At 29.4% G+C, this 26837-nt stretch overlaps 3 protein-coding genes across 9 annotated transcripts in view; 1 reads left to right on the plus strand and 2 right to left on the minus strand.

Annotated features, from left to right (window-relative positions):
• Positions 1-5048: 5048 nt before the first annotated feature.
• LOC105203784 (mitochondrial import receptor subunit TOM40 homolog 1) lies at positions 5049-9128 on the minus strand. Its single transcript, XM_011172682.3, has 6 exons — positions 8715-9128; positions 7412-7526; positions 7067-7320; positions 6815-6976; positions 6597-6746; positions 5049-6520 (listed from the first exon to the last, which is right to left on the minus strand). The coding sequence occupies exons 1-6, from the start codon at positions 8890-8892 to the stop codon at positions 6381-6383; spliced, it is 999 nt and encodes a 332-aa protein (XP_011170984.1). The 5' UTR covers positions 8893-9128; the 3' UTR covers positions 5049-6380.
• Positions 9129-10272: 1144 nt separating this feature from the next.
• LOC105203785 (surfeit locus protein 6 homolog) lies at positions 10273-12594 on the plus strand. Its single transcript, XM_011172683.3, has 4 exons — positions 10273-10698; positions 10793-10840; positions 11200-11702; positions 12086-12594. Exons 1-4 carry the CDS (start codon positions 10581-10583, stop codon positions 12305-12307), a joined length of 891 nt encoding a protein of 296 aa, XP_011170985.1. The 5' UTR covers positions 10273-10580; the 3' UTR covers positions 12308-12594.
• Positions 12514-26837, minus strand: part of LOC105203786 — a 55007-nt gene continuing 40683 nt past the window's right edge. For 3 of the 7 annotated variants that reach the window (XM_026135253.2, XM_026135254.2, XM_039450451.1), the window contains 3 exons: positions 25601-25624; positions 24700-24868; positions 12523-13178 (listed from right to left, as the gene is read on the minus strand). In XM_026135253.2, the coding sequence (XP_025991038.1) occupies positions 24723-24868; positions 25601-25624 (170 nt within the window). In that variant the 3' untranslated portion in view covers positions 12523-13178; positions 24700-24722. Of the gene's footprint in view, positions 13179-17999; positions 18168-18372; positions 18483-24699; positions 24869-25600; positions 25625-26837 lie in introns of all 7 variants that reach the window. The other 4 variants (XR_005574997.1, XR_005574996.1, XR_005574998.1 and 1 more) reach the window with 4 other exon arrangements.

Genomic DNA, 26837 nt, shown 5'->3' on the forward strand with positions numbered 1-26837 from the left:
AAATTGAAATAGCAGATTCACACCGTGAATTTATTACGTCGCGCGCGGTATACGAAATACAAAACACGAAATGAAACGTACTTTGTTTCACGAATCGCCTACGTATGTACATACATACATAATCGTAATTGATTGTTTGATCGACCTGGTGTTAGACTTTTTATTAGATGTAATAGATGTAAAACTTCATTAATGAGGAAAAGTCCTAATAATGTGAAAATCTGTACCTTAGGGTACTCAAAGCGTCTAAATTTTCCACCGATTATGCACAATACAATGATCATTGGATTTTTTTTGACACTAGATATTACCAAAATAACATGCACGTCGCACGTCATTAAGAATGCCTTAAGGATGTTTTTGGTTCCATAATATCAGCAAAAAAAGAAATTTAAGAAGTGCAGACTTCTCAAGTTGTCTTTCTTTCCTTTCCTAACAAAACATTTTGGTCATGGATATCTGAATTTTGGACCTGACCAGCTGTAAAGAAGAAAACAATAAAAATAACTTATAATAGCTTATGTACCAAAAGTGATATTATTATTATGTTTCTGCAGTTTTAGATAAATAAACTTTAAACGAGCATAAATGGATTTAAATAAACTTTTGCATGAATATTTATTAGAGTTCAATTAATATGTGTAAAAAATTTGATTTAATTTGTAATGCTCCATCCTCATTGTAAATGAGTGCTACAATTTTACGTAGAAATTAGAGTAAACAAAAAATTACATAACTTTTAAAAATGTATGGGTCATATTTCAAAACATTACCAAAAATATAAAAATTTCATAGAATACTCTAGTAATACGTTTGGATATCTATGTAAAATTTGAACAAAATTTACTTATTAGTTAATTAAAAGTTATTTAATTTTTTGTTTATTTTTGATTCTTATGTAAAATCGCGTTTTAGTACTTATTTGCAAATTTGATGAAAAAGTAGCATAATCAAATGAAAAGTTTTACATATATTTATAAAATTTTAATAAATTTTTGTTTATTTAAATCCACTTACTCGTTTAAAAGTTATTTATTTAAAACTGCAGCAAATTATAGTAATTTTTGTTAAAAAGTATTATCAATAAAATGTTTTACGATTTTCTTCTTCGCAATTAGATTTAGAGTCAAAATTTAGACATTCTCGACCATAATTTTTTATTGTTGACATGGAAAAAAAAGAATAAACCTAGAGAAGCCTTCAGCTTTCAAGTTTCAATTAATGTTTAATAATTATGCATAACGTTTATTCGTATTGTATAGCCAAAACATCCTTTATATAAACCAATGACAGAATTATACTCTTTTACTTATACTTCGAGATGTGACACAGACATTAAAGATATCTTCAGAAGTTATGTCTAAACTTAAGTTGCAAATTTATGTTACCTGTTGTCTCTCTGACATCAAAATGGCAAAAGATATAATATTAAATAGTTATTTTAGAAAAATGTCTTTTGGATGATATTTTTAATTTTATTGATCTGTTCAGATCTATTAGACCTAAATCGTATTTTATGTTCTAATTAATAATTTATTTTAAAATGTTTTGACATTTGATGATATCGTCTGTTAATGTAAGATAAAAATAAAAGATTTTCTATGAAATATTTTATTAATTCTTTAGAACTTTTAATTGTGTTGATCTAAAGGATAATATAGAAAATTCGAACAGAAGGGTCAAGATGTCTTTTGTGTCTCAATTTTGGACATGTATAATATTTTGTTTGAATACGTACTCATTTTTGCGCAGTATTTATTTATGTAATATAATTTTGTCTATTTAAAATCAACGTTCGGATTTTAAATAGACAAAATTATATTCGAAACATTTTTTTTCAATTTATAGCCATTACAACATTAATAACGATCTCTTTTTTCTAATCTACTGTAATGCTTAATTAATTTATGTGATGAGAAGTAACAAGTCATTATAAGTAACGCCGTTAGTCATTATTGTCATTTTTTTATAATACTTTCTTATAATTTAGTAAGAACATTACAATTTTCCATAATAATAATGATAAGTCCAGTTGGAATAGTCACTTTTAACAATCAACTCATTACCAATGCGTTACTCACTGAAAAATATAATATTAATTTGTAACTTTACTCGTTATCAACTAACAAATTACTTTTTTCAATGAGTAACACATAATGAAAATAAATTAACATTTTTCAGAAATACTGAGAAAAGTCTACATCTTTTCTTAGAAATTTTTATATATGTAAATTTTAAAATATTGTAAGATTTGTCATTTTATAATTCCTAAAAAAACCTTAAACTCTTTTTAAACTCTTTAGGTTTTATCAGAAATTATAAATACTTATAAACATATGTGAAAAGTGTTTTAATTCGTAAAAAATATGAAAAGATATGATATGAGAAAGATATAAATTATTATACAGAAAAATTCTGTAAAATGCTTTGAAAAAAATTTTCATTAAGGTACCATTATGAAATATTATAATGTCATTATCAAATCACTATTACAAAGAAATAAAAGTAATAATGACTTATTATAACACGTTATTTCTCATTTCTGCAATTATATATAGCAATTTCGACCTTATAATTTACACCCAGAGAAAAGTTGTGTTTAAATTGATAAAATCATTTCTTTAACTTTGTTTCTTTTTAAGTTAAAGTAAAAATACCATTAAGAAAAATAAAAATTTGATTTCAAGAAATGATGTTAGTACTTTTTAAAGTAATTCAAGGAAATCGTTGATAGAAATATAAGAAATAATTTAATGGTTCTGATTAAACATATTTCTTTTATTTAAAAAAAAGATTTACGTTGCACGACCAAACTATTTCTTTAATTAAATGGATTATTTCTTTAAATAAAAGGAACAACTAAAAAATTTTTTCAAATCAAAGAAACTTTTTTTTAATCATGTAGTAATGCACAAATTTCTTTAATTCAATTTTTTTTTACTCGAAGAAACTTTTTTCTAGATGTATTAAACATAATTGTATTGAAAGTAGTGATCGCGATAAAAAATAATCGTTGATATTACTGCCAATTGTATACAAATTACATATAATTGTTATAACATGCATCACTTATACATCACTTATACTCGGTACTTTTCATCTAGCCTAAGCATTGTAATATAGAAGTTACTTGTATTGCAAATCACTATACATACAATAAAGTATTGAATATTATAATATTATAACTTGTGCGTTATTAATCTGGTGGAAAATTTATATATCATTTTATATGTAATTATAGATTTTACGAGTGCTATTATCGTGCAGTCGCAAAATTTATTTGTTGCTGCAATCACACTACATTTGCATTCTTACCGACGCGGTCATGCGATATATCGTATCGTGATATAGTCACACGGAGTTCGTTTGACGAAACTGTCACACGTTTACATTTTTACCGACTGCGTAAAGCGCCAGGGTGAACGCTACGATCGTATGAGGTTCACTTGACGAAACTGTCACTCATTCGACAATTTTGTATCATACACATTGTATTGATGCGGAACAAGCAAAAATGCTTAATGCACAATAAAAAGCACAAGCGAGACAGCAACAGAAAGCAAGTAACAATATGTTAAATAAAAAAAACATGTTTGTTCAACATATTTAATTGTTGCTTATTCTCTGTCCCTCATTATAACTATTCTCTATTCTGTTCATTGTGTCTGAGACTATACTGTGGCAAATTTTACATCAGACACAGTAGGCGATCGCAATAATTACAATAATTTGAGCATTACATCTAATAAAAAGCTCGATTCTCTTGAGAGAAACATAAAGATCATTTTCGCGTGCCTTCGTCATCGGAATCTGTACTCACTCGAACTATACGCGTTTCGAAGAATAATGGAGCAGCGTCGAAACGGGAACGATTACGAATATCGACGTAACTGATATATTCCAACAAATGCCCGTCACTTTAATTGACATTCCTGACATAAATCCGCCCTCATCATGCGTTCTTACTGGAAAAATTCACGATATAACTGCGGAGCAATTCTGCATTACGTGTTTCGAACCGATGCTGCGCGGATTGTGCGGAAGTTGTTATGGCGGTCAATGTGCGCGCGAAATTGAAACATTTTGAAACTGAATTGAAATACAAGCGATGTAATGTATAAGAATTTGCATTGAGAATTAGATGCTTTCTACATGCGTTTTTTAGCAAGCTATGATGATTAATGTTTTCAACATTTTTTTACAAATATTTATAATGTATATGTACATAATATTTTTTTATAAATATTTAAACAAGTTTCTATATGAAATATTTCCATATTTGTTCAAATATTTATAAAAAACTTATTTAATGTCTTTTATAAATATTTAAACAAATATGTAAAAGTGAAAGTAAAAGATATGGAAGAGACATACATGAACAAATATGTAAAAATTAAAGTAAAAGATATGGAAGAGACAGACATAAACAAATATGTAAAAATTGAAGTAAAAGATAATATGGAAGAGACAGAAACTTCAGACAAAAAATTTCTTTTCAAATTATGGGTACATGTATTTTACCTAAATAATCGTAACGACGATATCAGAAGAATGATAAAAAAATTTTTAGCAGAGTGATGCTACACATATGTAAGAAGTAAATGATTGTTGCGATTATGTTATTAATCACACTAATTAATTATGTAATAAAAATTGCTGACAATTACTTTCACTTTCTTCATGCATTTGTTATTGCAAAGATAATTTTTTTCCTAGATTTTATCATTACACGAATAGTTTAAAATATTTCAAAATATACAAATATAAATATTATCCTTTTAAAGTAGTATCGTTACGCGAGTCTCAGCCTTGATTTATTTGACTGCTTATATTTCATATCCACGTCGTATAAGTTCACCATGAGCTTTTAACGATCCTTGCTCTAATTGCTTATTGTTTTCTCCGGGAAATGAACTCGCAGCTGCATGCTCCAACCTCGAGAACTTGACCTGTTCGACTAAGAGTAAAGCATATTACGTACTCGAAGAGAAAAATATCCTTTCCTATAATCTGAGAGAATACAACAATCAAAAATGTTTTTACAAATATTGATTTTGTTCAACAATATACAACTTTATTCTGTCGTACTTACAATAAAATTGTGTACAAACAGATTAAAGAGTAAGAAACCCTGGATCTCTTCGCGCGTGCGGCCGTATCTTCAAATCGAGGATACATCTTCTATTTAGCTTCTTCTTAGATAGATTTTGCATCATTATTGAAATAATTAGAGCGTTGTAATAAATTAATGTGCGTTGTAGTAAATTATATCAATAATTTTTAAGGATATTACGCATTTGATTTGCAGTGAATTGAATCATCGGTACAAAGTAGATATTATCCCCAAATAGTTAATATTATTTTAATTGTGGCACATAACATTTCGTCGTATTTGCGTATATGACATATTTACAATAATTTTTTTTCCAACAATAATTAATGGATTAAAGATTTAAATATGCGAACATTCACAAATCATTTGTTGTTTTATAAATTGCAGATTTTCAACACGAGACTTATATCAAATTCAATGAACACATTTAGCAATTTTTATATAAATATAACATATAAAATAGAACTGCCTTTACATGATTTGTATGAGAAATGCATTACATTTGTAATCATTTCTCAAATAAATGCTAGCATTACATATTATTAAAGATAATGTTATACATATACTTTATCTATTTGTTAAAAATAAGAAAATCTCAGAAAATTGATCTGTACGTTTGGAAAATAACATCACACAGCAATTTTTTTTCTAATAATTTCTCTACTTTGTAATATACTTCTACATCTTTAATTACAGAATATCAATAACTATATTTAATGAAATAATATATAACAGAAAATGAATCTATTGTTTTTCAATGTTTTGTTTTAAATAAATTTGTTATACATAGCATTTGCAACTGCTAGTTTCAATCTCTGACCATAACTAGTTGAATAAAAAATTAATATATGTTAATATATTGCCAATAATTGTTCAAAATATTGACAATAAAATTAGAAAATATTAATTTTATATTAATTTTGTTATGCTTCAATGTTTCATTCACAAAAATATACTTAAATTTTGATAGATAGGATATCAATTTAAAAAAGTTATGAATATCTTACTGGCATATTGTTATAAAAATAAGAGAAACTTGGTGTATTAAAACAAGAAATCCAATCTGGAAATCTGTATAGCTCTTTTAATCAAACATGATCGTTTAACATATTTTTAACGAAACGATATGCCTTGATAACCATTAAAATCGGAAAGGAGTCAATATGACATGTAGATCCTAAGATACGTAACCGTTCGACTGCACGTGAAGGATAATTCCTGATTTCCTTTGGATCTGCATTTTGAAAATTGCATAGCCGCATTGCTCTTAACCGATGATTAGGCCACAACCTAATCTAAATTGCTGCTTGCTGTGATTGAGCATACCACTGAGCGCGAATGAGAATGGCAACGGTTGTAATCTTTTTTCTAAGACCGCTCCTACCGTCCAAGTCGTATCTACGCTACCTACAATAGAGCAGAAATTAGATTCCAAAATTAAATAAAATTATAATGTCTTTGATGTAATCTCGAGTACACACACCTTTAAACACTAAATCCGCTTTAGGTAAATCGACTTGATAGGCGATCGTTGCCGTTGATTCTTGCATTCGCGCATTAATTTCTAATTCGACACCCACTTGTAACTGTTGACTAGCTTTTTGATGGAAACAGAGGTGGCAAGCGGAAGGACCTTCAAAAACAATTATTTAAAAAACATCGATATTGTATAAGTTTATCGAGAAAGTAGCAACTACTTACTAATGCTACCACTGAATGTAGAGTCACCAAATGTGTATCTTCCTGCAGCTGATAGTAACGCAACTTGACCGCCTGGCAAGCCAGGCCCACGTTGGTACGCAAGTTCACCGCCCAATGCAAGCGATGGTGTCAAGCTTTGAAGATAATGTAAAACAAGAACACCTGAAAATATATTCCTACAATAGTTAATATGTAGATACAACATACATATGTCTTATAAAGTAAGTGATATTTTCTATATTATCAACCTACCAGAGCAATTAAGAATGTCTGGATTGCCTAGTGTTAATGAACAGGTATATGCATCCCCTCGGTAATCAGCTGTCATTTGAACAGCAGTAAATTTATTTCTTTGTACCTGTGTCGCCAATTTCCCTTTTAATCTTGAACCAAGCTGATGAAGAATATTGGCATTAAGATTTCCAGCTGGATCAATGTCACCCAATAATATGGGATATGCTTCTGTGGGAGAAATCTGTTTTGTACCAACATAAGTTGCACCAAATCTAAAAAAAATCAGATTATATACTTTATATTTATATTATTCAAAATGTAATGATATCAAGAAAATAAATATTCCTGTCTGTGCTAATTTACCTGTATCCAGATTGTATAACAGAACTCATGTTAATAGTGTGTGAAATATGGAAATGATTACTCAATCCTTTATTGACTACCAGTTTTGCTCCTTCAAAATTTATAGGAAATATATCTGTAAAGTATAAATGCAATCAACCTTTTTTCTGTATAATATATATAATTTTCTACATAAATATAAAAATTATAACTTAATATTGGAATTATAACTTAATATTAGAAAAAGACAAAGAGTAATTGATTAGAAATTACAACATAAACTATAAGAAAATGTAATAAATATATTAAGGACAATGTAAAAAGTCATTCGAGTAGAAAAAAATTATATTAACTTCATGCCATGTGAATTCCTGAGATCCTAAACTAATCTTTGCGTTTGTTGAAATAAAAATAATGTAATTATAAAATAATTTCTATCATGTATGGACACATAATTATAATATTATAATATTGGTAAATTAGATTTTTTTAAATAATTTTTATAGTTGTTAAATAAAAGAAGAATCCTAATTAGTCATAGCAAAACATTGGTATTGAGATAATATGTGATTTTTACAGTTTCCAATTCATTTAAACTGAAGGCTATTACTTTTGATTTCAAATACAATTCATGAAATGAACTAGAACACAATTATCACAGCATTAAATTAAAAATCAATTATATTACCGATGCTAACTAGTTTCTTTTGCCTTGGTGGTTGGACAGACAGCTACATGAAGATACAGCTAGGTATAAATCCTGATTGAGGTAAAATTTTTCTCAACAAATTTTTTAACTTTCTTCAGGATAGGAGAAGGGAGGGGGAGGGGTTGGAAATACTAGTTAGTATCAGTAATATAATTAATTTTCAATTTAATGCTGTGACAATATTGTTCTAGTTCATTTCAAGAGCTGCGTTTGAAATTAAAAGTAACGACATACAATACAAGTAAGTTAGAAACTGTATGTAAAAATCATATAAAATATTGTTTCAACACCAAAATCTTGTTATAATCCTCCTTCTATTTAATTTATTGTATACAAATCACAGTCTTGGATCTATATTATGTTTGTGATTTTTAATCATTATTAAATGTACATTTTACTTAATAAATATAATAAATACAAACAAATATGCTGTGAGTTCATGTCGTGGACAAATGTTCTAAAATTAGCGTGGCACGGAACATGTCAATTGTTGATAATCAAAGAAATAATCTATTGAAAAGTTTTCTGTGATAAAATAGAAAAACACAGTGAGAGCAAGTACGAAGAGAAAGTATGGAATATTCGAGGATCGTGACGTGTGTTTTGACGAGGTACCTTTACACTTTTTGTGCAGTTCCTCAATGGAACCCGGATTTTCGATTTGACTGAATGCCTCGGTAGGCGCATAACCATCCGTGGACGGATCCGGTTTTCCTAAATTCGGCATTAGCCCGGGACCCGGTGGCGGAGGAGGCGGCGGAGGAGGTGCGGAGGCAGCCATCGCGTTTCCCATTATTACGAGTTTGTTAGCACAAGATTATTAAATCTGTCACACGTCAAAGGTCGCTTTTCGTGCGATTGTACGAACACGTAGGGCTAAACGTTACGTTTATTTACACGACAAAAACGAACCGGACCAGTTTTGCGGGTTATACGGCACGGCGTGTTTCACCGTGAGTCGCCATTTGTAAAAGATAACCACAAAAGTTCATTTCGCGACGTGCTCAGGCGCTCTGCGCGAGTCGTGTGAGGCAGGGATACCAACGTGAGAAAAGTTCTGAAATAGAATTATTGGTCTGTTCTTTTCAGCTAAACAATTTGCATAGTTCTTTCTCTTTACTCTCTTTTTTTAGGGCCTCTTTCACCAATCTCGGTTAATAGGCTTTCTATAATAAGGGCCACTTTCACCAACGCCGATTAACTTAATAGCTGATTAGTCTATCGGAATTGACCAATTGCATTTGTCATTTTTACTTAACGACAAATACGATTGGTCAATTCCGATAGACTAATCAGCGATTAAGTTAATCGGCGTTGGTAAAAGTGGACCTAAGCCATTAAACTCGTATCAGACTAGGCATTGAAAATTGAAGATTGAAGATTAAAGATTGAGCTTTGGCCAATCAAAATAAAAGGAGTTAAAATTTCTTTGTTTTGATTGGTCAAATTTCAATCTTTAATCTTCAATCTCAATCTTTAATGCGTAATCTGATACGAGCTTTAGTCAATACCATAAGTCATAAGCCATAAGAATTGATCGATCACAGTCAAATATTCTCTTCACATTTGATTGTGATTGGTCAATTTTTATGGCTTATGTTACCGATTAATAGGTTATGTAGAAAGCTTATAAAACTAATCGAGAGGTTAGGCCATTAAAATTGACCAATCGCATTTGTTATTTCACACAACAGCCAATGCGATTGGTCAATTCCAATGAACTAACAGATCGGTTAGATTAGAGTCCTATATAAAGAGAGAAGCGACATTGATGTCCGAAGTTCTGATTGGTAATCTAATTGATACTTGATTGGCTAAGCGAGCAGCCATATTGTGACCACAGCTGTTTTCAGAATGATACGAATGGTGTTTGATGACGTTAAGCCCGTATCAGACTACGCATTGAAGATTGAGATTGAAGATTAAAGATTAAAATTTGACCAATCAAAAGAAGGAAATTTTAACTCCTTTTATTTTGATTGGCCAAAGCTCAATCTTTAATCTTCAATCTTCAATTTTCAATGCGTAGTCTGATACGGACTTTAAAGCGGTCCCAAAATGATGGTGGAGGACTCAATTGGATACTGAAGGTTGTGGTGGGGGTTTGATGTCACTTCTCTCTTTATATAGGACTCTAGGTTAGATGAGGCATTTAATGTAAAAGGAAAAAGAAGAAAGACGAGCCGTACATACATACAAGTCCGACTAATGTATTAAAATACTTATGGTAATAGTCACAATTTCTATGTATAATTGATAATGTCATCGTTCTTTAATTACCGCCTTTAATAAAATTAATTAAAGATAAACATTGAACTAGTGTAACTAATTCGACTAAAAAGAACAGACTTAGTATCTCATCGATGATGTGCTTGCTAGAGCTATTATTCAGGTACTCCAGGTTTGTAGTACTTGGACAACATAACCTATATATGAAAATTATTTACATTTTCTTGTAAGTACACGTGAGCCGTGAAGAAGATGCAGTTAACAATGTCGAAAGGATTTAACAAAGAGGAAGTGCGAAAAATGCTTAAAAAAGAAGAGGAATTTATTTCACATACATTATCTATAATGCCTTTATCGACGCGCGAATTAGGTGAATATATTATTTTTTTGAAATATGATTTCGAAAATTTTAAGGATTATATTTTTTCGTGATAATTAAATGGGTATTTTATGTTTTTTTTTAGCTGAAAAACATCACCCATTGTCGAAGGAAGAAGAGCCTACAAAAAAGGGTACATTTATTTGAAAAAATACATAATAAATGTGCAGAATTTAACTTATTAATCAATAATATTCTATTTATGTTTTATTTTAATGTGTAATTGAAGAAGATGGTAATTAAAGGCTGATTCTTTTTTTATATTTTATTGAACTTTTTGTATGTTTTATTTTTTTTTACACTGAAGAGAAAAAGAGAAAAGATAAACTGTGGGAGAAGTTCTAGAATATGGATAAAGAATAAACTTTAAAATTATCGCTTTGGTGATAATACTTTTATTTTAAGAAAATCTACATTCTGCCCATTTATCATAAAATAAATCTTTACTCTGTTTTTTTTATTGAGTTTTTTTAATTGTATTTTTTATTGCAGTGAAGACTTTTACTATACCTGGCAAAAAAACTAAAAGAGCCCATACCTTTGAAGAGTTACATGCAAAATTAGAGGAATTAAAGGGTGTAAAGAAGTTGGATTATAAACAGAAACTTCTTAAGAAAACTTTGAAAAACAAAATAAAGAAAAAAACAAAAAAGGAAGAACGTTTACTACAGAAAAGGCTTGCTAGGATAGAACAGAATACATCTGGTGGTAATAAAATAAAGACTGAAAATGAAGAAGTGCCAAAAGTGCCAAAAGCAAAACCTGTTTTTAATTCAGAGGGTAAAATGGTGTTTAGTAAATTTGATTTTTCTGAGATTGGTATAAAGAAAAAATTACCTAAAAGTCAAAATGATCCTAAAAGAATGTTACAACAGCTACAGCATAAGAAAGAAAAATTGAAGCAATTGGAAATATCAGGTGATAAGGAAAAAGCTGAAGATATTAGAGAAAAAGAGGCGTGGAAATCTGCATTGGCAAAAGCAACTGGTGAAAAAGTATGTACTTACCTTAATATGTGTAGTTGTATAAAAAATTTAATATTGATGAAATATGCAATTATATTAATATTTTTGTTTACTATAAATTTTTTTACTGAGAAAAATTTTGATTATATCAATAATAAGCATGTAAATGCATTTTGGTATTAGCGATCAGAATTCTGGTTATTACTATTAAATTTCTAATTTTTATAGCTAAATTGATTAATTTAACAATAATATATCTGTTTTATAGTTGTATCTGCTGGGTTCCAATTTGTTTTTTTCCTTTGTTATATTTTATATCAGATAATTCTTCTCATGTTATATTACAAATTTGTAATAATTCTTTGTTCTTTATATAAATAATGATTTTAATGCATATTACATTTATTTGACAGATTAAAGATGATCCTGAATTGTTGAAACGTACTATAAAACGAAATGAGCAGAAGAAGAAACACAGTGCAAAGAAATGGAATTCCAGGATAGAAAATGTACAGAAATCTATGCAGGAAAGGCAAGAAAAACGACGAGAAAATATTATGAAAAAGAAAAAAGAAAAGAAACAGAATAAACTGAAAAAGGCAGGGAAGAAAGGACGCATAACATCCGGATTTTAGTCGTTAATTGTTTATGTAGCTATAATTTACGCTGTAAAATTTATATTTTTAGAATTTTTTTAAATTTTTATTTTGATTATCATGTATATCTGACTGTCAAAATCATATTTACCGATCTAATATAAAAAGATATTTTATTGTATGTTATATTGGCTGGCTGAATGGCTAGATGTTTATAAAGGTGTACATTGAACGACGTGCTTGTATACAGTATCTATAATACAGCCACGAATAATAACTTTATTCATGTAATTTTCGTTTGTACATTAATTAAAAATCTGTATTTACATCGATATATTGTAGACCAGCTACTTCCTACAGTGACGGGGTATGTTTTGTATTAACTATCGTGTAAAAAGCTCTACTCGCAAATGTTGCGAGCAAATAGTACAAAATATCATTAATGTTGGTCACAACGCATTTAGCTGCATACACACACGCACACACACACACACACACACACACACACACACACACACACACACACATTTACACAAAAGGAGCATACAATACTTTACTTTTCGAACATCGCTTTTTGTTGTAAACTTTATTTTATTTATTTCTCTTGACATAGAAGAGCATTATATATTTTTCTGATATTTCGCGTGATTGTTAACGCGATATGGTAGTGCTTGAGTAAGGATGCCCAGCTTCCTTCCGATGCTCCACTAAGACATCTATTTTCAGAAAGGCCGGTCAGTAAATGATTGGCAGATCTAGGACGAGAGCTTCGATATAGCTGTCGTCTTCCACCTCCTGCTAGGTATCTCCTAACGCCGCGGAGACTGCATTAGCGTGTGTCAAAGCTGTCCATAACGGACTGCGATCCACAGGCAATGGCACCGCCAAGGATTTTGATGGTTGTGGGGACCTATGGAAAGAGAATAATGCAAACACATTTGCGAACATGTTATGGGGATATTAGATTAATTTTGATGTTCTAAGTTACAATATTGAATTGAATGATCTTATGATGCTAGATATTAACTTTATCTTGTCTCTAATAGTGAACAAATTATATATTTAAAAGAATTTTTCATATTTTATATTTATGAAGGGTTTTGAAAAAATAAATTGTAAAACTTTTTAAGAAATGCTGTAAATTTTCTTTGAAAGTTATAAAATGAAAAATCATATTTCAAAATTCATGTATATGTATAAAGAATTTTAGAAAGTGTAAACTCGGTATTTTTGATAAAATGTTCTAATTTGTATAAAAATCTAAAAATTTATAAAATTACATACAAAAAATTCTATAACTTATATTAAAATTTTGAAAAAAGAAATTCTAAGAAAAATTTTTATCAAGGCAAATAAAGCACTTGTATAATACATTAGTATTATAAGAGATGATTAATATGAGATTAAAGCAATTATCATTTACATTATTATACAAATGTTTCTGATATAATTGATTGAATATGTATACTAGTTAATTTTAATTTATTTTTAAATTTTATTTGCCTCTTATTTTTTATTTTGTATATACATTTTTTAATCTCTTGTTCCATTTTATATTTTATTATACTCAATTTTATGTGTATGTTGTCGATTAAAATGTCTCACTAATTTAAAGATGAAATATCACTGATATCTATCGGTTAAAATCAGAATGGATCTGATGAATATTCGTCACAGAGGAGAGCAGTAGAAATTAATATGTATCGATATTTTTTATTCAATAAAGGAATCCTGTGCTAAAGAATTTTGTTCTATTTTTAGCACATATAAGATTTAATAATTTGAATTGAAAATTGCGCCTTTTTCAATATTTATACCGTGAACTTCATCGCAGTCACGTCAACCAATCAGCGTGCTTGTACGTTTTGCATTTAGACGAAGAGCGCTGCCATTTTTCAATTCGTTGGAAAAAGCGAGAGGAGAGATACTTCGTGTGACGTTCGCGCACTTTTCATATGACGGTTTGTCCGATCGCGCGCGTTTCCTTCGTGAAATCCGATTGTGTCACTCCATTGCCGTTAAGTAGTGACTAATTCGATTTTCGACGATCTAATGAAGCAGCAAGCTGCTTTCGTGAATCGATCGAGACCCTTAGGTCATATGCAGTTTATGCAGTTCGTTGGTTGACGCGTAAAACTCGGCGCCAACCTAGAGTCAACCTCGATTAACGTGATTTGATGTCGGCACAAAGCTCACAGGTGTAATATCCAGATTTCATGTCAATTTTTGAACAGTTCTATTTAATCCTTTGCAGACACCGGGTGTATTTGAAGATCCCTGAGTTTTGCTTGTCGCTGCCGTCATTGTTACAGAACGACTGACTGGCGTTCTTTAGCCTTTTTTAACTGTCAACAGCTTTTTTTCAGGAAGAAAAGTCGATTCTTTTTGTTCACCATTTACGGAATAATTTAAAGTCGAAAAAAAATTGTCTGGGTCTTGAAATCCTATGTCTGCGGAGAGATTAATACATTTATTTTTTTAATATCGTAAATTTTTCTATTTTAGAATCATATCTGTCAAAAACATCGACTAGAACTTTATTATTTCCGCTGATATAATATAAATAAGAATTAAAAAAAAAATTATTTTTTTAAAAATACGTATTTGTGACGTCGAAAGGTGAAAGGGCGGGGGAGGCAGTTTTCCTCTCCCTCCCCACCCTCCTTCTCTAAAATATTTTGGCGCGATTGCAATAAGTGTCGTCCAATCAGCGCGTTTCTCTTACAAATCGCGTAATTCGGATAAATTCAGACCGATGCCAAACGGAAAGAGAAGTACGGTGAATAATCTTCGTACACTTAATTTTTATTTAATCGTGCGTTCTTCGCAAAATATCGTGTCTGATCGTGTCACCGTGCCGTCAAATAGCGGTTAATTCAATTTTCTGGTGAAGCATCAATCGCTTTTGTGAATGGGTTAAGGTTCCGGTGCAATCGCTAATGCATATAATTTGGTCAACCTCGATTAATCCGGTTGCTTTCAGCCAAAGAGATTATATGCGCTTTGCTTTCAGCACAAAGCTCACAGGTGAGATATTTAGATTTCGTGTTCATTTTTTAACAGTGTAATTCTCCGTAAATACCGGGAATATCAAGATCCTCGATTGTTGATGCTCCAAAATACATTGAAGATTAGTAAGTACAAATCAATAATAATATTCTCATAATATAAGCAAGAGTATAAAATCTTGAAAGAATTTCACAATCTCATGTCCATTTCCACTAATGTAGCTTAACTTTGATCTCAGTTCAATTTACTTTTTATCTTTTTCCAATTCTTAAGAAAGATAAAGAGTAAGTTAAACTAAGATTAAAGTTAATCTACATTGATGGAAATACGCATTGAACAGACATAATTTGTTTACATAAAAAAAATGAAATTCTTTATATAAAAAATAAATTTTTTTAATTAAGCAAGTTATGTCTATTCAAGATTATCAAATTCTTTCAAGATTTTATACTTTTGCTTATATATGAGAATATGATCTGTATTTCGAAAGTGCTTATAAAAATATTAACGTTTTTTATCTTTATTGTTCACGTAAAACAAGGATAGAATGATAAAAAAAGGTCGTTATAGTATCTCTATAAGTATATTCTGCACATGATTATGATTATTGATTTAATAATAAGGTATCTATGTTGAGTAAGGCCTTAATTTATTTTTCATTTTTTTATAAACTTTATGGAGATATTGAAATAAACTAAATGAGAATAAAATGTTTATTTCAACTATTCACAAAAATAAAATTATTTTCCATGTAGAAAATATGTAAACAATTTTTTTCAATTCTGACAATGGGCGTTATTAAATGCTTATGTTTTTAACAAGGCTCAAATAAAAAATAAATTGAAAATAACAAAGGAACTAAATATTATTTTTCAAATTACTTTTAAAATAATTTTTAATCACAAAAATAAAATCTCTTAAGGTCTACTGATAACATCATAATTATCTTTAATTTTGTCTAATAAATTTTTTAACTTTTGGAAATTCTTAACATTTGAGTACAAGTATAATAAGTTTAGCTTTGTAAAAGTTAGCAGCATTAAAAATCATTATTCTCTACTGTAAGTTATACACACAACAAATGGCCATAACAATAAACTTATAATTGGGCCTTATTAATAAGTACGTTATTTATAAAAAGTATACTTATTCCAAAAAATTGATATATGTTTTTTTCTATAATTAGGAAGTTGAATAATATTATAATGTGTCATAACAAACTATAAAATAATGTATATTTAGTAAATTTTGTAGCAAATTTTTATAAAAACGGCTCTTTTACTTCATCACAAGTTTTGTTACACTAAATAAACGTGCTGATGATTTTAATTCTCCAGCTCCTCTTTATCTACTTCCTACGACACACCTTTTAAATAGAGTTGTACATTTATGCATAAAATATGAATAAACTACTCGTAACCAACATAAACTATGTATAAAATGTATTTATATAAACTCTAATTCAAGGATCGTAGAAAATTTGTACCTGATATATGTAATGTAATGAAAATTAGATATATCTTTTTCTTTAATTTGTTAATTTTTAATATGATATATTTTTATTATTAATACATTAAAATCGGATATAATAACAATTTTAAAACTTAATTACTTTATTTTGTATTGTGTTCTGTATTATCCAATTTACAATAGTTTATATTTTTTATACATTTGTATTGTCTACATGAAAAAAAGTTTGTGTAATATTGTTTAACACGTAAAAAACTCATGTAGACATAATCTTGAAATATACGATTCAGCTCTGCTTTTAAGCATATATTCTAGACAAGTGTGTCTTTAATTTAGTATATCTAAAAGCGAGCCTTATTTAATGCTGGGCCATTTTTTAAATTCACTGGAAGTACTGAAAATCTATAGTTTACATATACTATGGCTTTTCAGTACTGGCAGTGAATTTCGGAACGTAGCCTCAGTCATTAAGTTTTCACTGTCAATTTTTTTTAGGAAGAGTCAATGTCATGTTATACAACATGACACTTTTACTCTTAATTCAAGAATGTATATCTCAAAACATCAAACATATAAAAATTTTATAGAATATTCTAGTATTACATTCAAGTATCTGTGTGAAATTTAAGTACAATTCATTTATTTGTTTAAAAGTTATTTAATTTTTTGTTTATTTTTTATTTTTCTGTAAAATTGTGTTTTGCAGAACTTATTTGCAAAGATGGGACAGTAGTATTACCAATTAAACCAAAATTTTTACATATACTGATAAAACTCTAATATTCGTACAAAAATTCATTTATATCTGCTTATTTATTTAAATAAGTTATTTATTTAAAACTACAGCAAAATATAATTTTCGCTGTAAAAACCATTATTAAATATAAATCAAATTTTTGTCAAAATTTGGGCATTTACGACAAATTTTTTTGTTGTTGATTAGGAAAAAAAGAATTGACCAAAGGCCTGCAATTTTTAAATTTTGATAACTTTGGTCATAGTGTATAACCAAAATGTCCTAGTGCACAGTGGCTTTTGTGTGCACTATAATAGTGCACACTACTACAGTCCAATTGAATTCACTATTAGAAACAATATAAGCATTGTTCCATCAAATCATTCTTATATGATTCGCGTAATTCCAATAAATTCAAATCAATGACAGAAATTCAATCGTGCATGTTCTTTGCGGAATATTGAATGCGATCGTGTCACTCTATTGCCGTTAAATAGCAGCTAATTCGATTTTCACCGAATCTAATGAAGCACCGATCACTTTCGTGAGCCGGTTGAGGCTCGCATGTTGTACATGTAGTTAATGCATGTAGCTCGGCCATTTCGGATCAATCTCAATTAACATGGTTGTTTTCGGTACAAGGTTAACAGGTGAGATATCTCTGTTAATCTTCGAATCGTGTTTCTGTCGAAAAAAGAAAAATATTTGAATGGAACAAATTCTGCAAAATTCTACACAGATTTAAGAAATTCTGCAAAAATCTACAAAGGAGGTGAATTGAAACTTTTGTTAATTTTAGTAATTAAATACGTATTTCTAAGAAAATTATATTTCTACGAAAGAGGAGTAATAATTTTCACAAATTTCTATTTTTAATAGAACTTCGTACCTTTTCATAGAAATTTTTTTTCTCCAGAGTAAGCTACTTGGGAATGTGTGGAATGTTGTAGTTCGTTGCTGTTTGACGTTGTAGTTTCATCGAGAAATTTGTAGAAATCACTGAAACGACAACAAAAAATACAAAAATTTAGAAAAATGTTCCACTTCCAGTATTTTCATATAGAATTTTGTAGTAATTTTTAAAGTTGTGTAGAATTTTGTAAGATTTTTTCTGCCAAGATCGACTCTAACCTCTCATTAAAGAGGCGAGAAAAATGCGGGTGAAAAATAAGAAAACCTGGTCTTCGAAGATATTTATGGCGTTGAAAAGAAACGACGAAAAGAGAAGGGGGAGAAGACTTCTAAAGTATTCTGGCGCCATTGCATCGTCGTAATTATCTTAGGTATGAGCGTAGTTCAATCAACACGTTCCCCTTGTATTGTACGATTCGCGTAATTCGGATAAATTCGGATTGCTGGCGGCAACGAGGAAAAAGAAAGCGCAAAATACAGTTTCGTTTGATGTACGAGAGTTTTCGCGAATCTTTATCCAATTAGTTTCTGCCGAGAAATATCGAGTTGAGTTGCCGGTAACGCTAATTAACGGGTAATCCGATTCTTGTCGATTCAACGAATAATTCACGTGTTTTTTTGAGTCTATATATACACACGCAGTTATTAGAGAACGTAGACGTCGTCATCCGAATCGATTGACGCGGTCGTTTTTGGTACGAGCGAAATATTCATTGTACAGGTGAAATATTCTTTTATTAATTTGAGAATCGTATTTCTGAAAGAGAAGTATCAAAATGCACTTCATTACTCTGATTACGTGGAGATGGGATGAGAAATAAAAAGTCACTCTGTGTATATTTTCGAGAAAAATTCACGGCACACAGTGGGATGAAATGCAAATTTATCTAGCTGCACAAAATTCCAATCTCTTGAAAATAAAATTGTGTTAACTTAGAATTTTTATACTTGCTGATTTCGAATTCGGATGTAGATTTAGAAAATGAGCTTTCGTTGCGACTTAATAGGGCTCACCAATTGAATTTCATCATTAATTTATACTAACTTTCTGAATTTCGTAAAGTAAAACAGCATTTTAAAAGAGTAAAACTTGAGTGCAACTTTTTGAGATTTTTGATTTATCACTCTAATAACAGTAAAAATTCATTGTGGAATAAAAATTGAGCTTGTACAATTTTTCGAGTAATTTTTTATTTTATAAGATTTAGAGAGAAAAATTATTTTGTTATAACATGTTTATTGTAATGTGTATGTGTGTGCTTAATAATAAACAGATTTTTTTAAATCTGAAAGAAATAAATTACAATTGTAATTAATAATATAATTCTATTTCAGTATCAGGCATATCTTTCAAATTAAAAAATGGAACTTTTTCAAAAGTTACAAAAAGTAGTACATTGTATTTTTGCCGTATTTAAATTACATACAATGCAAAGATTTTAATCATAATATGGTTTCTTTGAATAAATCTGGGTGAGAAGCTTTTTCTACTCCATGGTACTAATTACATAATAAAATAATACTTACTTTTATTAAAAACTGCAAGAAAATAATTTTATTCTTTACAGAAATGCAAAAGTATTAAAATTTAATTATAAAAATGTTTTTATAATTATACAAATATAAATATGTTTTTCAATATGCAATTATTTTTAAAAACCAATTATTATGAACATTGTTACGGTAACATTAAAATATTTATCGATCTTCTTATTAATGTAAAATCTGTTTTATACAAATATAAACAATATTTTGTCATGCTGTTTGACTTATTGAAAAATATTAATTTTAGTCATTTAATTTTTTTAGTTTTGCTCAGCTAGATTTACAATTTCCGGCAAAAAAGAGAAAAAAAATGCATCGTAAAGTTTTAATACAAATTTTAGCTAAGGAACTTAAATCGAATAAGGCCCACCTAATTTATTTTATTTTTTATAAATTCTATTTATGAAGATATTGAAATAAATTAACTGAGAATAAAATATTTATTTTAATCACTTACTAAAATAAAATTATTCTATATAGACATTTTTAAATAAAAAAAATTTTTTTTTAAATTAACATTGGATCTTATTAAATGTTTGTGTTTTTAATAAGATCTGAATCAAAAATAAATTAAAAATATTAAAGGAATTAAACATTATCTTTCAAATCACTTTTAAAATGATTATTAATCATATAAACGATTTCCCTTAAAGTCTGTTTTAAGATTAAATATTACAATTATTTTTAATTTCATCTGTAATTAATTTTTTTTTAATTATACTTATTCCAAAAAATTAATATATGTAAATATATATTTGTCTTTATAGTTAGAAAATTGAATATTTTGTAATAAACCATAAAGTAATGTGTACTTAATAAACTTTGCAGCGAATTTTCATAAAAACGGCTTATTTATTCATCTCGTCACAAGTTTTTATTGCAAATAAACTGTATTGCTGCCGGTTTTAATTGCCCAGCCCTTCTTTACTATGACTAAAATACTATGACTATTCCTTTTAAGCATATATTCTAGACGTAAAGGGTGTTGATAAATTTCAAAATGAGTCTAATTTAGTACTCAGCTTTATTTGGCTCAAGCAACTTATGCTCTTCTTAAATGTAATCATCGCTCAGTCGAATCATTTCTCATAGGTTGTGTAATTTGTGTAATTTAGATAAATTTAGTTTACTAGAAAAGAGAAAAAAAAACGAAATGTTGTTTCATGCGATGCTTGCAAGTTTTTGCGATTCTTTATTCGACCGTGTGTATTCTCTTGAAAAAAATAATGATTTAATCGCAGGAGTTGCTAATTAGCGGGTATCGATTGTTTCCGATTCAACAAATTATTAGTTTTTTTTTTAAAGCTGATAGTTAATAAACATCTCTGGCGAAAATAGAAAGCTTCTTGAAGCGTTATACAAATTTATATTCCGATGTTCCAATCTGTGTTTCTTAAAGAGTTCGATTACGCTTTCATCACTCTTTCCATACGTTTTCTTTACGCTTCGATGTTCCAATCTACGCTTTACGCTTTATTTTCGCCGGGGATAAGCGCTATCATTCAAATTGCTTTTCATTTGACGAAATTGCTTTCGTCAGAAAAACTCATAAGTAAAATATCCTATTTATTAATTTTAAAACTGCTCTTTTGCGAAAGAAATGTTGAAGTTAATCAGAAATTTTCATTACGCGTGAATAGAGATGGAAAATGAAAAATCGCGCGCGCCTCGTACAAAATATTTTTAGCAAAGAAAAAGAGAAGATTTTAACATAATTTAACACTATTATCTAACATACAGTGATACGTTTTAATTATAACTTTCATTTCTGAATGAATCTATTTCAAGTATGAATGTTTTAATTGTGATTTCACTGCTTGATGCAAACTGTCTTGGGCTGTTCAGTTAGCACCTTTCGCACGTACGGATATAATTCAAGTAATTCAGTTTGTAAAGAATAAAAAAAAAAGAAGAAAGGAATAGAGAGGAAGAAACATTTTTACTTAAAGTTTGCATTTTGTAATCTTTTATCCGCTTATGACAGAAAATATTGTCACAAGTGCGTAATATTAAAAGCATATAATACTAAATTTTAAATATAATATTTTTTAAATATTATTGTAAAAATATTATCTTTTTAATATTTAAACTGTAATATTATACTAAAAATTTAATATTTCCGTTCGTGACATATAATATTAATTCCGATTGCAGTCGCGTCATTGTTAATGGACAGTATTATTTTTATTATATGGCAGTAACAAAGTATTAGTCGCTTAATCCATCAATCGAGTGAAATTCATGTACAATTATTAATGCGGGAGGTTTACTTTTTGAATCGTTTCTCAATCTTGCTATTCTTTTTAGTACGAAAATTGACATTGTTATTTTGTTCATTAATTTTAAAATTCTTATGAAATAAATATTAACTTGAAATTAATTAGGGATTCTTATTGCGTAAGATATATAAAAAATAAGCAGAATATGTTTTTGCGATTTTGTCATTGTATGCTTTTTTTTTAAAATGGAAAATTCCAAATTTATTTGTGTCGCGCTACCGTGAATTAATAAACAATTCGATTTTTGTTAGTTTTACCGTCATATTCATATCAGTTTTATATCATTTATTCTATAAATCATATTGCATAGTATATAACATTTTATTGTTTAATTCATCTCTTGTTAGGCATAACTGTTTTAAATAAAGATTTACGTTTAGTACAAAGAGTAATATTTAGTTAGCTATTTTCGTAACTTTTTTCATAGTTTTAACATAGTATAAATTGTTTAATCTGTAAATTGGATTTCGTATTGGAGTTTGTATACTATTATCATTGCACCCAACTTCATTTAGAATTATTTATTAATTGATGTGAATTTAGTTCAGCTATTTATGTAATTAACATTTTTTAAATTTAGTTTATTTTGTTTAATTAGCTCCTTTTCGATGGCTTCATCGTAATAAGTCATTTGAATGGATGGAGCTTGTATATATTTGTAATAATGCACGCGAGGGGGAATTCACAACCCAAAATTTTGTACACCAATGCCGATTTTTGGCATTGCTGTAAAACACTGCCGACATTTTTGTACACTGCTGACAATGCTTATTGTTAGTCAATGCCTACAATGCCGTCAATCCTATATTAAAATTAAGGCAATGCCATGCAATTATGAACACTACCGCGTGCCCATTATCATACGCCAATGCCTGCACAAGAATTCTAAAGCTTTCCCGAAGTATTCAAAAATTTTTGTGCTCAACCCCATGATCGAAAAACCGACTCTGAAGTGAGCTCACCACTCCCCAACCACTGACGACAATGCCGTCAATATTATAGATCACTGCTTACTTTTTTCGGCAGTCCACTGCCGAAATTTTGTACACCAATGCCGGCTGTGAATTTCCCCTCGAATGCACGTAACTCCTTTGTTTGAATCATGTGTCGTTTGAGAACTTTTAGTACAGAGTTTAAGTTAAATTTTTCTTCTTCTTTATAAATAATTAAAGTTATGTATGTCCTTTCTTTCTTTTTATAAGAAAGAAATTAGCTATATTTTTTATTGCTCTATTTAAATATAATATCAGTCATTTATTTTGTAATTAAATGGGGCTTGTATACTATTATTAACGCATATGGTTCCGAATTATTTTTTGATTGACAAGATTAATTTTGATACAAGTATTGATGTAGTTAAATAGCTATTTTTCTGTTATATCGTAATATTTGTCATTTAATTTATGAACCTAACGGAGCTTGCATACTATTCATAATTCCACCGTTCAAATTATTTCCCGATTAACCCGATTAATTTCAGTACAAGTATTTGCGTATTTAGTTGTTTTTCTGTTGCGCTTTATCGTAATATTGGCCATTTAATTTACAAATTGCATGGAGTTTGTACACATTTGTTAATGCACACAGCTGCTCTGTTCGAATTATTTCTCGTTTAGCAATTGATTGATGATTTAGCATAAAGATTTACGTAGTTAATGATTTTACTTTTTCTTATTTTTCCTATTTCTTCTCTTCTCTCATGCGAATATCCACCTGAAATTAATTGAAAAAACTCTTATTGTACGAGAAAGAAACAAGTAGTCACTATAAACGTTTCGCAGTCTTTTATCCAATCGTGCACATTTTTTATGGAAAATATCGAATTCCGTTAATTAACAAGTACCCTGATTTTCGTTGTTTAATGAAGTGATAGTATTAGTCGTTTAAAACTTCACCGTGAATCGGATAGAGTTAGTATACGATTGTTAATGCACATGGTTTCGAAGCATTTCAAGCGATTGGTTTTAATTCATAGTTTGATTTTATTAATTTTAGAGAAAATTGCATTATGAGAGAAACGTATTAAATGATTCTAAGTTGATTAGGTTTTTATTATTGTGAAATGAACGTAAAAAATGTAATTATTTCCAGTTTCCCTAGTCTTTTATCAGAGAGTTCTTAATGGAAAATATCGAATGCGGACATCGTAGCTGCCGCTAATTAACGGACAGTCCGATTTCCGTCGCTTTTACGATGTAATAATCGCTTAATCCGCAAATTAAATGTCATTCGTATACAGTTATTAATGCATACAACTCTGCCGTTCGAACTTTTCATTTGATCGATTATTTTCTCTGTAATCGTTCATAGAGGAGATGTTTCTTTTTCATTAATTTTGAAACTGCATTCTTGTAACAAAATACTGTGAATTGAAATTAGAGATTTCTATTGTATCAATTAACGATAATATACAGCTAGTGTATCTTTATGAGAATTTTTGCGAGTGAGGCGGGCAATTTTAACGTATATTTTATTTTTACCTAGACGGTGCCGAAGCTGGATGCTAGTCGGGACTACTTAATTCGATGGCGGTGCTTTGTTCGGGATCTGAACGCTCCTCAACGACGGTGTCCAGCTCCAGGGATGAAAAAGCTCGGGACCCTCGATCACCTCTTAAGGATACGGTACGCGCCGGTCGATCGATGCCAGCTGTGGGAATGTCGTCGACATGTAAGTTGTGATATAAAAATGCCACTATTTTCGTTAACTTGATTACAAGTTCTAATGATTCGAGAATATTTCAGAATTATTTATAATGAAAGAAAATACGCGAATGCGTTTGATGCAGCGCATATTAAAATACTTTCCCTTGTTTTTTTTTATTCGTGCTTCATTTGCTCAGCTCGCGATTATTGACATTCCAAGAATATCCATCGAAAATTTGATTTGCCATTACGTCGATTGACGAAGTTCTCGACGTCGGAAGTTTCTACTTAAATTATCTACTACAAGAATCTCTAACATTCCTACGCTGACTAAACTAAATTACGTAAGCTAATTTTTACGAACCATGCAATCTAATATAGCTTTTATATTTTATTTTTTTTTTAAACAAAAGAAAACGTTGCGTTTTCACAAAATAAAAGTGGAAATGAATAGAATTTCCCAATACGTCATCTATTTAAATATTTTTTGTAACTGCGTACTGAATAATATTAATGTTGTATTTCAATCTTACAAACCTAGTTACATTTTAACTTGGTTTCGATTCAGTCCTATGGCATGATATGACAAGCCTCAAGCGCTGGTATATTATATATAAAAAAAACATTCTTTTTATTTTAATGCTAAAGAAACTGCTAATTGTTATTGCTCATAAAATACACATCCGGGCCAAATTTCTAGGAATTGAGCGATACTATTAACTACGTCATATTTTACCTAAATCGAAATCCTCTCTCGATCCTGCGTTTGCCAACACAAATAAACTTTTCAGTTTATTTCGTACGGTAAAATTTTATTCTAAATGTGCATGCATTCCTTTTATATGAAATAAAAGTTATTTTCAACGGATAAATTTAGATAGCTAATTTAAGCTTGCACTGTGCGCGAAATTTAATCCGCTTTAACGAGAATTAGGGAATTTCTTGATATAATAATTAATTAAATGGATTTAATTTTTTCTCTCAGCTGTTAAAAATTTTTCGATTATTTTTTCGCGTGTTTCGGCGCACGCATGAATTGTATTCTCATCCGTGGGAATAAATTCTGATTACAGAGAGGGTATTCAAATGGAGGGAAACAAAATAATAATGTCGAATGTCATGTTAATGCATATTCAAGCTCTTCTGTAACGTTTTTATCAAACGTGACTTTTGAATTCTCTCGTAATTTAAATTCAAATTTTTCTTTAAAAATATGTAAAAATAAAACAGTTTCGAAATTATAAGATTACAAAAAGCAGTCACTTCTATGCGAAATAAACTCTCTGTATGACATAAATAACAAAATCTTATTTTTTAATTGATTTTTAATTGATTTAATTTGAATTAATTTGAGCCTTAATTATTAAGATAATCAATGTTAAAATTCATAAAGTATAAAATTACAAAAAATTGATTCCATTCGATCAATACTTTGCTAAAAAACGCTTAGCGTTAAATTTTTCAAAGGTAGAATTTGTTATGCATTGGATGGAGTGTGTCTGTCTTCTGTTATAATGTATCTTTGAAAACTAATAGCCAAAAAAACTTGATAAAGTTAAATTTGTACACTGTGCTCATGTGATATTCATGAGGCATTTATCTTCCGCTTTTCGGCGGACATCTCTTGTTAGAAGACGAATATTGCGGATGGTAAATTTTACGCCTCTCCTACTGTGTGCACTAAATAGTGATCTAGAACGACCGTCTACTGTCTGGAATTGACTGGATTGTCGTAAATTGAGGGTTTGTAGTGGTCACAACGGACACAATGCCTTATGTAGTGAACCATCCACGCAGGGGCGTAAAAAAACTTTTTTATTAGCTCTGTTGAGAAAGACTGTCTGTATGAGTAGTACGTGAAGATATAAATCCGCCTTTTCGCACTCAAGTGCATTGCGTCGGCTCCTAAATTTCTTTTCGTTTTCAGCGCTAGCTGATACGCACGGAGCGACTGCATTTTAAATTCATACGTA

Source organism: Solenopsis invicta, chromosome 6, assembly GCF_016802725.1.
Source record: "Solenopsis invicta isolate M01_SB chromosome 6, UNIL_Sinv_3.0, whole genome shotgun sequence".
In the NCBI taxonomy this organism is placed as follows: Eukaryota; Metazoa; Arthropoda; class Insecta; order Hymenoptera; family Formicidae; genus Solenopsis; species Solenopsis invicta.

Bases quoted from the DNA above. Each gene is read 5' to 3' on its own strand.
- LOC105203784 (XM_011172682.3), bottom strand. From the start codon at position 8,892: ATGGGAAACGCGATGGCTGCCTCCGCACCTCCTCCGCCGCCTCCTCCG. The intron at 7,527-8,714 runs GTACCTCGTCAA...TATACTTTACAG, and splicing joins ACTGCACAAAAAGTGTAAAG to ATATATTTCCTATAAATTTT. The intron at 7,321-7,411 runs GTAAATTAGCAC...GATTTTTTTTAG, and splicing joins GTTATACAATCTGGATACAG to ATTTGGTGCAACTTATGTTG.
- LOC105203785 (XM_011172683.3), top strand. From the start codon at position 10,581: ATGCAGTTAACAATGTCGAAAGGATTTAACAAAGAGGAAGTGCGAAAA. The intron at 10,699-10,792 runs GTGAATATATTA...GTTTTTTTTTAG, and splicing joins TTTATCGACGCGCGAATTAG to CTGAAAAACATCACCCATTG. The intron at 10,841-11,199 runs GTACATTTATTT...TTTTTATTGCAG, and splicing joins AGAAGAGCCTACAAAAAAGG to TGAAGACTTTTACTATACCT.